General features: G+C 46.8%; 1 protein-coding gene across 1 annotated transcript in view; it reads right to left on the reverse strand.

Moving 5' to 3' along the window:
• The window catches only part of LOC119881900 (vacuolar protein sorting-associated protein 13C-like), a gene marked incomplete at its 3' end in the record, with an annotated part of 48365 nt that overhangs the window by 19527 nt on the left and 14634 nt on the right, over positions 1–14204 (reverse strand). The window contains 21 exon segments of the mRNA XM_038691975.1: positions 515–682; positions 1432–1535; positions 1634–1750; positions 1836–1986; positions 2662–2721; positions 3098–3177; positions 4097–4250; positions 4363–4463; positions 4553–4625; positions 4871–5003; positions 5087–5204; positions 5299–5431; positions 5771–5907; positions 6325–6439; positions 7205–7397; positions 7507–7649; positions 8066–8166; positions 8406–8544; positions 8635–8697; positions 9577–9751; positions 12724–12830. Of these exon segments, the coding sequence (XP_038547903.1) occupies positions 515–682; positions 1432–1535; positions 1634–1750; positions 1836–1986; positions 2662–2721; positions 3098–3177; positions 4097–4250; positions 4363–4463; positions 4553–4625; positions 4871–5003; positions 5087–5204; positions 5299–5431; positions 5771–5907; positions 6325–6439; positions 7205–7397; positions 7507–7649; positions 8066–8166; positions 8406–8544; positions 8635–8697; positions 9577–9751; positions 12724–12830 (2565 nt within the window).

Consider the following 14204-nt stretch of genomic DNA (forward strand, 5'->3'; position numbering starts at 1 on the left):
GTTCATGTATGTGTTCATGTATATGTACATGTTTGTGTTCATGTATGTGAACATGTATGTGTTCATGTATATGTACATGTTTGTGTTCATGTATGTGAACATGTATGTGTTCATGTATATGTACATGTATGTGAACATGTATGTGAACATGTATGTGAACATGTATGTGTTCATGTATGTGTTCATGTATGTGTTCATGTATGTGAACATGTATGTGAACATGTATGTGAACATGTTTGTGTTCATGTATGTGTTCATGTATGTGAACATGTATGTGAACATGTTTGTGTTCATGTTTGTGTTCATGTATGTGTTCATGTTTGTGTTCATGTATGTGTTCATGTATGTGTTCATGTATGTGAACATGTATGTGAACATGTTTGTGTTCATGTATGTGTTCATGTATGTGTTCATGTATGTGAACATGTATGTGAACATGTATGTGAACATGTATGTGACCATGTATTTGTACATGTATGTGTACATATGTATATATGTATATAAAATCTCTGACCAGCAGCGACATGAGGAACTTGTGCAGGTAGATGATCTGGATGCAGCCCAGACGCATCGTGACCTTCCCGTCCACCTTTGTCGTGTCGCTGTAACCCTCCCCCTCCGTTGCCCCCGGAAACAAGGAGAGTTTGAAGCTGAACACCTCCTCACCCATGATGGACACCGCCTGCAGGGGGGAAGGAAGGAAGGAAGGGGGAGGCAGGTCAGCATCATCTCACAGAGCTCATGGAAACTTTCATCCAAACCACAGCTGCTACTTCTTTCACTCGCTCAGTTAAAATGAGTACTGCTACTCCTGATACTAATACTTAACCTGGTACTACTAAAGTGTGGTAATCACAATTAACCTATTTGGAGACTTGCCAGACAAGACTAGAATCAGCGCCTCAGCATTAAACAGTCGTCTCACTGTATTTTTATTATAGCTTACAGCTCTTGTTTTTTGGTGCATCTGGCCAACGTAATTCTGCTGGCTGAAGTTAGAGTAGACAGATATATTTTATTCAACCAGCCCGCCTGGACCCCGGAGGACAGCTCGTTTTCCCAGTGTAACCACAGCTGCACCCGAGCCTGCCCTGAAAGTCACATCCTGGTTTCGGTCATTCAGGGAAGTTTAGTGTCGTAGCATGACGTTAGCATCTCACGGTTTTGTTTTCACCATCAGATCACATTCTGCTGCAGCCAATAAGATCAGGTTTACATCATCATCATATCTGCTTTTCATCTGCCGCGTCTGGTTCTTTTGTTTGTAAAAAGCAGGTCATTTATCAGCTCGTTAGTTTCTTTTCATCTAACAAAAGAAAATACAGTAAAGTGCTCCAGATGGTAAAAGTGACAGCTTGTACCAAACTCACCCGGGAAACTAAACATCAGCGCTTTAGTAATAATCATCAGAATAACGAAACTGGTTCCGACCTTTCTGTGGACAGTTTTGGGGCTGACGTCTGTGACCAAGATGTCTCGGAGTCGAGCGAACACCTCCGTCTCCTTCGCCTGCACCAACACCGACGCATCGATTCCTGCAGGGTGGCGACAGTCAGGAGACAGGGGATGATGTAATGAGCTCTTAAAGGCGTCAGCCTTCACGGTAAAGCTCGGTCAAAGCATGTTTTCCTACCTTGGACTCTGATATCAGCGATGCTGCAGCGATCGTCACACACCTCCACGTGGAAACAACCCAACACTGCAAACAGCTTGAAGCTGAAAACGCCGCCATCTTTGCTTCCTTTAGACACTGCAGAGAGCGCAGAACCCACTTCCTGTCACATACAGAACCTTAGACAGGACATAGTGACACACCGTGAACAGTCTGGACTCACCTGTCCGGCCCGCTCCGGTCTTCTCCACCTTTTTTTGGGCGTCTTGGTCTCGAGCGGCGGTGAATTGCGGCGGCACGGCGCTGTTCAGGAAGTTGATGGTTGACAGCAGAGCTTTGGTGTGAAGCAGGAAGTCCAGAGAGGTGAACTCCACCTGAAACACCAGCAGGTAAACAGCTGTGAGATCAAACATCATTCCAACCTGCTTCAAGAAGTTTCAGCGTGAACAGCTGCAGTGAGACGCGAACCTGAGATTGTATTTCCTTTTATTTATGGCCAAATTTAGAGGCAGCGAAGGAGCTAAATAATCTGCTGGTAGGAAATCTATCCTGACGACACATTTCCGAGAGCCTGTGTCTTAATCTTCTTCTTCAACTTACACCTGCAGTTTGGCGTCCTTGCTTGGTGTACTCTTAAGGAACACTGGACATTTCTTACCCTTAAAGGCTGCCATCTTGGCTACGTGGAGGAAGAGGAGGGACCAAAGTTTTTTAAACTTGTCGAGGAAGCTGCAGCGTTAACGGTTGTAGAAGGAAAAGTTCACTAAATTTTATTCATTTTTATACATTTTGAATTGAAGTGAAGTAAACAAAACGCCAGAAGGGAAGAAAGCAGTCAACCTTTTGTGAACGTCACAACAGCCGTGTTCGACATACTACGCAAATAAGTACAGAGTACGCAGTGTACTGCATGTTATTGTACTAACGGAAGGATGTGAATCAAGATCCAGCTCAGGAGTTCACCTGTGTCAGCTGCATTAACCTGAGAGGAACAGAAACTATGTTTAAATCCCTTCCTCCGCCATCTGTTGCTGAAAACCTCCACCCACCTTCAGTGTTTGCTCCGTGTTGTTGAACAGAGTCTGGAAGCTGGGGCCGCTGGGGTCAGCCTGCCGGACGACACACAAAAACAGGAATCAGTATTTTGTGTGTGTTTTTGATGTCTGGTTCTGTCTTTCAGAGATATCAGCAGCGTTGCATCATTACAGTGTTACAGTATCACTTGTTCAACTTCCCCATTTTGGATGGACATAAAGATATATACACAGACACAAACATTTATCCCCTGAGAATCTATCTTTCAGTCTGTTTTAAAAAGTCTCTGGTCCCTAACACAGTTGGGACACCAGGAGACTTCACATTCAGTTTGTTTCCTCTGTAGCTTCACACTGATCCACCTGGGCTGCAGCCTCTCAACAGAAGAACAGGTGAGTGTGTGTGTGTGTGTGTGTGTGTGTGTGTGTGTGTGTGTGTGTGCGCGCTCACCTTCATGAAATCCACCTTCAGCAAGTTGGAGCCCTGCTGCTCTGAGGAGCTGATCAGGTGGAGAGGATGATTCCTGCCGTCTGGAGAAGAAGCACACATCACAACAGAAACTACACCTGAGCAGGTAGGTCTTTTAGTCAGTTTAGTTCTGTTCATGGTTCTGCAGGATTACAGCTGTTCTCTACCTGAACGTTTCTTTCTTTCTTAAACCTGCGTTCTCTCTAGCAGCCAGCAGGGGCGACTCCAGCGGCTGCAGAAAGAAGTGTGATTGTATAGAAGTCTATGAGATAATGTTGCTGCTTCTCAGCTGATTTATTCCCTCAGTAAACACTTTCCTGATGAGTTTCTGGTCTCAGCCGCTAGTTTCAAGTCTTCTTCAACACAGCATGATGTTCATTTAGTAAATTATGGTCCCATTTAGAGGAACAGAGACCAGGAAGCAGGGGAGGCTTTAGGGCGGGGCTACAAGCTGATTGACAGGTCACTACCATGGCGACCTGTTAGGCATAGCAATGCGTATCCCTCCTTAGCTCCACCCTCCTGTCCAAATATAGTCACATCTGGTTCTAAAAGCCAAGATGGCGACGGCCAAAACGCCAAACTTGAAGCTTCAAACAATAGTCCACAAACCAACGGGTGACATCACAGTGGCTACGCCCACCTCTTTTATACTGTTGACGGATGGGATCACACCAGCCACGGTGCCAAATCTGACTGTATGCAATGAAACTTTTTGTGATCACGTTGACAAAATGTGTCCACAGACAGACATGTAAACACCTGACAAACCGCTTCTGCTGTACTTCCCGCTACAGTACGTGTCCCCAGGACCATGCCATGGTGACACTCACAAGGTGACGGCCACGCTGGTAAAAATACAAGAACTTGAATCACACTAACAAATAACTGATCTGATGGTCTGTTTATTCTTGGTTTGAAGGAGTAGATCATTAGTTGGAAGTTAAAATTATGATTTTGGACATTATGTCCATATCTCACCTGGTACGTCGCAGTAGTCCAGGGTGACTCTGCGCAGGTATGAGGAGACCCTCAGGTCGAAGCTCCGACTCTTCCCTTCAGCTCCCAGCTCACAGACGCTTAAGGACAGGATGGTCTTCTCCTGGTCCACCTGCCGGGTTAGCTCCAACAGCACCTGAACACACCACACACCTCTGGCTCACATGGACTAAAATGATACTTTTTGCTAAAGCTAAGCTCAGCCCCTCTGAGTCACCTATGACCTGAGGCCAGACCAACAAACACACCTCTTTGATTTCAAACTTGAAGTGAAGGTCCGTGAGCTCCTCCAGAGCCGAGCGCTGGTGATCCTCGTCCGTTGACTTCTCACTGGTGTCTTCATCCGAATCTGAAACGCAAAAGCACAAACATAAATTATAACTTGGTGATAAAAATGTGTTAATGTTAAACAGCCGATCGGAGGGCGTGCACACAGACCTGTTTCCATGGTGTTGAGGAGGGAGGGGTGAAGGCTCAGCGCTCGTGGTCGGGCCTCCGCCAACGAGAGCACCTGTGGCAGTAAACACGCCCAAAAGTGGTGACATCAACACTGAGCTGCAGTCCAACCATCACCTCCCTGTCACTCCCCAAACCTCCCCGATCACAACCCTAAACACACCTGACAATACCGCCGACTTCCCCCACCACACACTTTGTCACTCCCTAAAGTGACTCTCACAGGCGGTTTCATTTCCTGAATGGTGAGTTCATTTTAGTGGGCGTGGCTACAGTTCCATTAGACCTTAGCAAGTGTACCTTCTCTGTGGGGGTGGAGGGGGTGGAGCCCCTGCTGGGCAGCGGGATGCTGTCCACCAGTTCAAGAACGTTCTTTATCTTCTGGTCTGAGATCTTAACATGCAGTAGCGGCAGCTCCCCAGACACCTTTAACCTGAAGCACAAACACCCCAAAGTTACTCACATAGCATGTACATGCGAGTCAGCAGACACACTGTCCACAGGTGAGCAGCATACCCGGGCATCCTGGCGTCCTTCTCCACCATACACTTGGCCAGCTGGACAGTGAAGTCCATTGGCTGGAGGATGTGTTGGACTGATGAACCCTGCAGCCGGGCTGACTTCCAGGCCTCACCTGGAATTCATTTAGAATTAAATAAATAAAATATGGACTTCCAGGTGGTTGTGTAGTTGTTGTGTAGTTGTACGTGTGGGTATTTCTTGTGTACCTGACTTGCTGTAGAGCACCTGGACTCGTCGTAGCTCCACGTTGTATCTCTCATAGGCTCGATCCATGATTTCCTCCAAAGAGGAGAAGGAGGACGGAGACGAACTGAGACCGCTCTGCTCAACACTGTTCAACTACAAACACACAGATTTCAACCACACAGCTGTGCCTGAGCTCGGACCAACATCTGGACAGAACACCAACCTGTGTCTCAGAGGTTACCGACAATCCAAAAGTATGGATAAGACTAAAACAATCTGGGAAACACCTGCTACAAAGTTCAGGTACAAACCTGAAGATTTAGCCTAAAGCCCATCCTCTGAGCAGCAGGAAAGTGTACATTCCTTAATAACAATGATGACATTTTGGAAACTGGAATGTTTGATAGCTGGCTCACAAATATTTAAAGAAACAAAAGCCATGAATTTAAAACTGAGGTTTCACAGGAGTGAAAAATAAACTTTAGAACTGACTTGTAAGCTGCCGAAGTCTATGATGATGAGGTCTGACGTTTCGCTGTAGAAACCGGACTTTGGTACCAGCAGGTAGGATGGCTTCAGATCGATCCTCAGGTCCAGGACCTTCCTGGTTTCAATAATGTGAGACAAGCCTGAAGAGACCAGAAACCATCAGAGTCTTTCTGAGAACCCGAATTTCCCACTATTGAATTATTTTTCAAGTAAAACAGTCAAACAGCTTCTCGCTGGTGACGATGTCCTGCTTTCTCTGGTCAGACAATCAATCAGTCAGTTAGAAAAGAATCGACAGACTGATCAACTTCGTGGTGGGAATCAGTGTTCAGATCAAGTATCTGGTGAACAGTGAGGAGTAAAAGTTTGAAGGATTCTGATTGGATAAACAGATTCCAGACTGGATTCAGACTTGGACCTCCATCTCAGACTCGGCTTGTGCGGCTCAGCTCCAAACCTTCACCAGACTCAGATGTAGCTGGGCTCGAGGCGTTGAAGACCTGGAACCTGCAGAAACCTCTATGACCGTATATTTCATACATCCTCATTACACTGACCTGTAGCGGTTTTCTCTTTGATCTCCTCCAGTTTGGAGAGCGTGGCCGAGGTCAGGACCTCCAGATCCAAACCTTTCCCCGTCTTAAAGAAGTCGGCCAGACTGTTCACCGTCAGCTAGAAGACAAACACCAGCGGCTTCATTTAGAGCTGCTGCGTAGGCCCCCAACAGCAGTATTATATAGCTGCAGTACCAGAGGCTGTTTCAGGACCTGCAGTTCTAGGACCGTAGTTCTTCTGTGACAGCGCCATCTAATGGAGTGGTGGTGGTAATGCACAGCCACAAGAAGGAGGTTTACCCTGTCTGCTAGCACGTCGGCCGTGAGGCCACTGTGTGCAGCTGTAGGGTTAACCGGTCGACAAGCATATAATCAATAACTTAGGTTTAGGCACACACCCTGTGAGGGTTAGGGTAAGGGTAATTGACTTCGGGAGGCTGTCAAGAGTATCATAGCTGAACGGTGCCTCACACATTTATTTTCACTTCGATCAAAGCTTCATCACAGACCACGTTCTCATTTAAACCAGCGGTGTTATCGGCTGCCTCCTTGTAGTGAGCCAATATGAAAATATATAAGCCAAACAAATCTTACTATGGACCAGTATTTCATCAGCCTGTCTCACCATCACCATTATAAAGGGAAAGATATGTGCAGGGGTGCGCATGCACGCTTTCAGAAATCCACCACTTTCAGGTTTTTGGGTACACGTACACTTTCAGTTTGGATCCTACGCGCTGTTTCTAACCTGCTGCACTTATGATATAATAATAATAATAATACATGTTCTAAAGGTGAATCTAGAACAGTTTTTGAGGAATAGAACCCATGAAAATCAGACGTGAGAGGTGTGATCTGAGGTCCGATCGTGGCTCGTGTTTACCGCGTCGTAGATGATCTCCACAGGCTGAGAGTGGACTCTGAGCAGCTGGTCGGCGGCGCTCTCCTGTGGGTTTACCTCAAACGCCACGCTGAGCAGAGAGGACGAGGAGTCTCCTACTGAGGCAATGAGCGAAGGTACCGCCCCCTGCTGCTGTAAACCTGTAACATACCAGTGCTCCAGCGCTACCTCCACCCTGCAGGAGGACACACAGCTTTAGGTATTAACACATGTTGTTCACAGCATCATTGTCAGAGCCACTACACGGGGTTCCAACCTGTGAGTTCTGGTTACAGGGTCCTCACCTTAAGGCCTGAGCTCCAGGTCTCTGAGAGATTTTGGTGCTGAGGTCAATCATCTGGACTTTGAGGATCTCTGGGATGTCTGGCAGCTCTCGGACCGTCACTGAGGTCCTGAACAGCTGGAAGGTGACGACCACGGCGACATACTGAACACACACACACACACACACACACACACACACACACACACACACACACACACACACACACACACACACACACACACACACACACACACACACACACACACACACACACACACACACACACACAAAATTTAACTTGGCTCAACTCTTGTCACCAAGTCCTGGTTTTATTTGAACCAGGAAACTGAACCACGTTAAATCATCTCAAGGACAGAACACGTCCTGATGGTTTATCTGTCCTGATGGTGGCGCTAAAGGATTCGTTTAAATCTAACGGGGTTCATCTTCTGAGGGGCAGGATGGAGATTGGGAACATTTCCTGTGCAAAAATAGAAAGTTTGTCCTGGTGGTGGCGCAAGAGGAAAAGTCACGAGGCTACCAAAGACTATGAACATGAAAGCTGCAGGTGAGTTTACCTGTTTGGGTAAAGCCAGGTTGTGAGAGCTGCCGCTGTAGCCGATTGCAGTGTAGAGTTTTTCTTTCTCCTCGGCCGTGATGAGCTCGTCCAAACCTGAACCTGAACACCAGAGGAGACAAACATCTTCTATTCACTGCTACATGGTACATAAACACCCTACAAGTAAGTGCAAATATCTGGAAATCTCCAGAAAACACCTCTGAAAGATCCTCGTAAAGATCTTCATGTTGACAAAAATCTTTTCAAGTCACCTTCTGTCAACTTAATATCACTTAAAGTCCCCTGAACATATCCTAGAGTCATGATTGGCTGTTTTCAGGTGAATCGGAGTCACTTACTTTCTGTGTCCTTGCACTCCTCTGGCTCCGCCTCCTCCTTCTTGGCCTTTCTACCAAATAAGCTGCTGAAGAAACCTCCTCCCTGCTTCTGCCCCCCTGGTGCCTTCTTCCCCACCACCTTCTGTCCGGACCTGATCACCTGGATGAGGAAGACGAGGAGGAGGGGGTCAGGTTTGGTTAAAAAGGTCTCTAATCAAACTGGTCTCTGGTCTGTCTGGTACATGCTTACCTCCATCTGGGCCTGCTGCCGGGCTAAAGTGATGTTGAAGACATCCAGGACTTTCTCCAGGTCCTGGTGGAGATAAACATTAGCAGGGCAGACTCCAGTCAGAAGGCCAAACACAAACCCAGTCAGTCCTAACACTTGTGTTAGCCAAAACACCATTGGCACTAATTTGAATGATCTTGAACGTGTTTTTAAAAAGAGAGCCATCTTGGTGGACCCTCGACACCCTCTTCTCGCAGGGTTTCAAATTCTGGCATCGGGGAGGAGGTACACTTTCCCTAGGAGGGCCAAATCAAATAGATGTTGGAGATAATTTGTTCTGTTAGCTGTTGGGTTTTTAAACAAACTGTAGGCCTGGTTGCTGTTGCTCATATATTGTAATACAGGAGTTATGGATATATAGTGCTCTATATCTCATGGTCACTTTACTGTATGTTGATAACACCTATTGTATGTTTTATGTTTTTAGGTATTCTATTTATTATTTGGTTGATGTGTATTAACTACTGGTGCAAAATAAATTGCCCCTCGGGGACAATAAAGGCTATCAAAATCAATCAAAACCAGGATGCAACTTCCAGTTATTGACATTATTAGTTAGAGAGATTATTCTTATTATTCCTCATCTTCCAGATTAGCAAATATTGACATTTAGGAGATTAGTGCTTGAAAATTTACTTCAGGGACCAATGGATTTCCAATCAACGATCAGTATACATACACACGACTGGTATATATAGTATCAGTCAGCAAATCTTTTCAGTAGAGATCCAAACTCCTGACAGCTACGTTAGTTTGTCATGTACTGCAGATCCTTTCTCTGTATGTCACCTGTGAGGACTCTGATATCTTTGCTGGCTGGAGTCACGTATTATTATCATTATCATTATTATTATTACACCAGTGTTGGTGTTTAACAGGCCACGTTCGGTCAGTTAGCATCACCTGGACCTGTCGTTCTGTGTCTTGGTTCGGCTTGTTCTGGCTCAACAGTTTAGTCTTATAGGCACTCTTGTAGACTTTCAGGTGCTCTCTGTGCTGTTTGATGTTGGACCAGGACCACATGCGACTGTAGCGTCTGATGTGGACCTCCATGATGCTGTTGAAGGCGTACCTCCACCTGGGAGAGGAATCAAAAGGAAACACCCCCAAAACTCTCAGAGGTCAAACACCTGGACACATCTGAAGATATCCGGACACACACACGTGAACACATCTCACAAGGACAGGCCGGTTGGAAGTTAACATTCAGGTTCTAACAGGCCGGTTGGAAGTTAACGTTCAGGTTCTAACAGGCAGGTTGGAAGTTAACGTTCAGGTTCTAACAGGCCGGTTGGAAGTTAACGTTCAGGTTCTAACAGGCCGGTTGGAAGTTAACGTTCAGGTTCTAACAGGCCGGTTGGAAGTTAACGTTCAGGTTCTAACAGGCCGGTTGGAAGTTAACGTTCAGGTTCTAACAGGCAGGTTGGAAGTTAACGTTCAGGTTCTAACAGGCAGGTTGGAAGTTAACGTTCAGGTTCTAACAGGCAGGTTGGAAGTTAACGTCCTGGTTCTAACAGGCAGGTTGGAAGTTAACGTCCTGGTTCTAACAGGCCGGTTGGAAGTTAACGTTCAGGTTCTAACAGGCCGGTTGGAAGTTAACGTTCAGGTTCTAACAGGCAGGTTGGAAGTTAACGTCCTGGTTCTAACAGGCAGGTTGGAAGTTAACGTCCTGGTTCTAACAGGCAGGTTGGAAGTTAATGTTCAGGTTCTAACAGGCAGGTTGGAAGTTAACGTCCTGGTTCTAACAGGCAGGTTGGAAGTTAACGTTCAGGTTCTAACAGGCCGGTTGGAAGTTAACGTTCAGGTTCTAACAGGCAGGTTGGAAGTTAACGTTCAGGTTCTAACAGGCAGGTTGGAAGTAAATGTTCTTGTTTTAACAGGCAGGTTGGACGTAAATGTTCTGGTTCTAACAGGCAGGTTGGAACATTCTGGTTTTAACAGACAGGTTGGATGTTAATGTTCCAGCTCTAACAGGCAGGTTGAAACATTCAGGTTCTAACAAGTAGGTGGGAAGTTAACGGTCTGGATCTAACAGGCAGGTTGGACCATTCTGGTTCTAACAGGCAGGTTGGAAGTTGATGTTCCAGCTCTAACAGGCAGGTTGAAACATTCTGGTTTTAACAGACAGGTTGGATGTTGATGTTCCAGCTCTAACAGGCAGGTTGAAACATTCAGGTTCTAACAAGTAGGTGGGAAGTTAACAGTCTGGATCTAACAGGCAGGTTGGAATTAAACGTAATGGTTCTAACAGGCAGGTTGGAAGTTGATGTTCCAGCTCTAACAGGCAGGTTGAAACATTCAGGTTCTAACAAGTAGGTGGGAAGTTAACAGTCTGGATCTAACAGGCAGGTTGGAATTAAACTTAATGGTTCTAACAGGCAGGTTGGAATTAAACGTAATGGATCTAACAGGCAGGTTGGAATTAAACGTAATGGTTCTAACAGGCAGGTTGGAATTAAACGTAATGGTTCTAACAGGCAGGTTGGAATTAAACGTAATGGTTCTAACAGGCAGGTTGGAATTAAACGTAATGGTTCTAACAGGCAGGTTGGAATTAAACGTAATGGTTCTAACAGGCAGGTTGGAAGTTAATGTTCTTGTTTTAACAGGCAGGTTGGAATTAAACGTAATGGTTCTAACAGGCAGGTTGGAAGTTAACCTTCTGGTTCTAACAGGCAGGTTGGAAGTTAACCTTCTGGTTCTAACAGGCAGGTTGGAAGTTAATGTTCTTGTTTTAACAGGCAGGTTGGACGTAAATGTTCTGGTTCTAACAGGCAGGTTGGAACATTCTGGTTTTAACAGACAGGTTGGATGTTGATGTTCCAGCTCTAACAGGCAGGTTGAAACATTCAGGTTCTAACAAGTAGGTGGGAAGTTAACAGTCTGGATCTAACAGGCAGGTTGGAATTAAACGTAATGGTTCTAACAGGCAGGTTGGAATTAAACGTAATGGTTCTAACAGGCAGGTTGGAAGTTAACGTTCAGGTTCTAACAGGCCGGTTGGAAGTTAACGTTCAGGTTCTAACAGGCAGGTTGGAAGTTAATGTTCAGGTTTTAACAGGCAGGTTGGACGTAAATGTTCTGGTTCTAACAGGCAGGTTGGAACATTCTGGTTTTAACAGACAGGTTGGATGTGATGTTCCAGCTCTAACAGGCAGGTTGAAACATTCAGGTTCTAACAAGTAGGTGGGAAGTTAACAGTCTGGATCTAACAGGCCGGTTGGAATTAAACGTAATGGTTCTAACAGGCAGGTTGGAATTAAACGTAATGGATCTAACAGGCAGGTTGGAATTAAACGTAATGGTTCTAACAGGCAGGTTGGAATTAAACGTAATGGTTCTAACAGGCAGGTTGGAATTAAACATAATGGTTCTAACAGGCAGGTTGGAATTAAACGTAATGGATCTAACAGGCAGGTTGGAATTAAACGTAATGGTTCTAACAGGCAGGTTGGAATTAAACGTAATGGTTCTAACAGGCAGGTTGGAATTAAACGTAATGGTTCTAACAGGCAGGTTGGAATTAAACGTAATGGTTCTAACAGGCAGGTTGGAATTAAACGTAATGGTTCTAACAGGCAGGTTGGAATTAAACGAAATGGTTCTAATAGGCAGATTGGACCATTCTGGTTCTATCAGGCAGGTTGGAAGTTGATGTTCCATCTCTAACAGGCAGGTTGGAACATTGTGGTTCTAACAGGCAGGTTGGAACATTCTGGTTCTAACAAGCAGGTTGGAATTAAACGTCCTGGTTCTAACAGGCAGGTTGGAAGTTGACGTTCTAATTCTAACAGGCAGGTTGGAACATTTTGGTTCTAACAGGCAGGTTGGAAGTCAACCCCCTGGTTCTAACAACCGGTTATTATCCGAATAGTTGATATTTCCCAGTTTTATTCATTTGAGTTTTTTTTCCTTCAAACCGATCAAATGGTTGTCAGAAGCTGGAAACATGATCTGAGTTGTCAATGGATGTCAGACACAGACCGGGTTATGTTTTCTATTCAGAACCAGCTCTTGTTCCTCTGACATTATGATCTGTGTTGAACTCACCAGAGTTTGGCATTCATGTGGACGTTGACATCAGGTTTGAACTTCCTGTAGGGGGCGTTTTTTACCATGCAGTCGATGGACTCCAGCACCTCCACCATGCTCAGGTACTGCAGAAACCACAACAGACCAACAGAGAACCACAACACACCATCAGAGAACCACAACAGACCAACAGAGAACCACAACACACCATCAGAGAACCACAACACACAAACAGTCTCACCTGCCCTTTCTCACCCGTTGTCTCACCTGTCCATCTCACTTGCCCGTCACTCCTGCCCTGTCTCACTTGTCCGTCTCACTTGCCCGTCTCACTTGCCCGTCTCTCCTGCCTCGTCTCTCCTGCCCTGTCTCACTTGCCCGTCTCTCCTGCCTCGTCTCACTTGCCCGTCTCACTTGCCCGTCTCTCCTGCCTCGTCTCACTTGCCCGTCTCACTTGGCCGTCTCTCCTGTCCTGTCTCACTTGCCCGTCTCTCCTGCCCTGTCTCACTTGCCCGTCTCACTTGGCCGTCTCTCCTGTCCTGTCTCACTTGCCCGTCTCTCCTGCCCCGTCTCACTTGCCCATCTCTCCTGCCCCGTCTCACTTGTCCGTCTCACTTGGCCGTCTCTCCTGTCCTGTCTCACTTGTCCATCTTACTTGGCCGTATCACTTGCCCGTCTCTCCTGCCCCGTCTCACTTGCCCATCTCTCCTGCCCCGTCTCACTTGCCCGTCTCTCCTGTCCTGTCTCACTTGCCCGTCTCTCCTGTCCTGTCTCACTTGTCCATCTCACTTGGCCGTATCACTTGCCCGTCTCTCCTGCCCTGTCTCACCAGGCTGCCACCCTTGCCCGTCTCTCCTGCCCCGTCTCACTTGCCCGTCTCTCCTGCCCTGTCTCACTTGTCCGTCTCACTTGTCTGTTTCACTTGCCCGTATCACTTGCCCGTCTCTCCTGCCCTGTCTCACTTGTCCGTCTCACTTGTCCATCTCACTTGACCGTCTCTCCTGCCCTGTCTCACTTGTCCGTCTCACTTGTCTGTCTCACTTGCCCGTCTCACTTGCCCGTCTCTCCTGCCCTGTCTCACTTGTCCGTCTCACTTGTCTGTCTCACTTGCCCGTCTCTCCTGCCCCGTCTCACTTGCCCGTCTCTCCTGCCCCGTCTCACTTGCCCGTCTCACTTGGCCGTCTCTCCTGCCCTGTCTCACTTGCCCATCTCTCCTGCCCCATCTCACTTGCCCATCTCTCCTGCCCCGTCTCACTTGCCCATCTCTCCTGCCCAGTCTCACTTGCCCGTCTCACTTGCCCGTCTCTCCTGTCCTGTCTCACTTGTCCGTCTTACTTGGCCGTATCACTTGCCCGTCTCTCCTGCCCCGTCTCACTTGCCCGTCTCTCCTGCCCCGTCTCACTTGCCCGTCTCACTTGGCCGTCTCACCTGTCCTGTCTCACTTGTCCATCTCACTTGGCCGTATCACTTGCCCGTCTCTCCTGCCCCGTCTCTCTTGC

This window comes from Micropterus salmoides, unplaced genomic scaffold, assembly GCF_014851395.1.
Source record: "Micropterus salmoides isolate LMB-PRFRI ecotype aquatic unplaced genomic scaffold, ASM1485139v1 Ms_hic_scaffold_2785, whole genome shotgun sequence".
Lineage (NCBI taxonomy): Eukaryota > Metazoa > Chordata > Actinopteri > Centrarchiformes > Centrarchidae > Micropterus > Micropterus salmoides.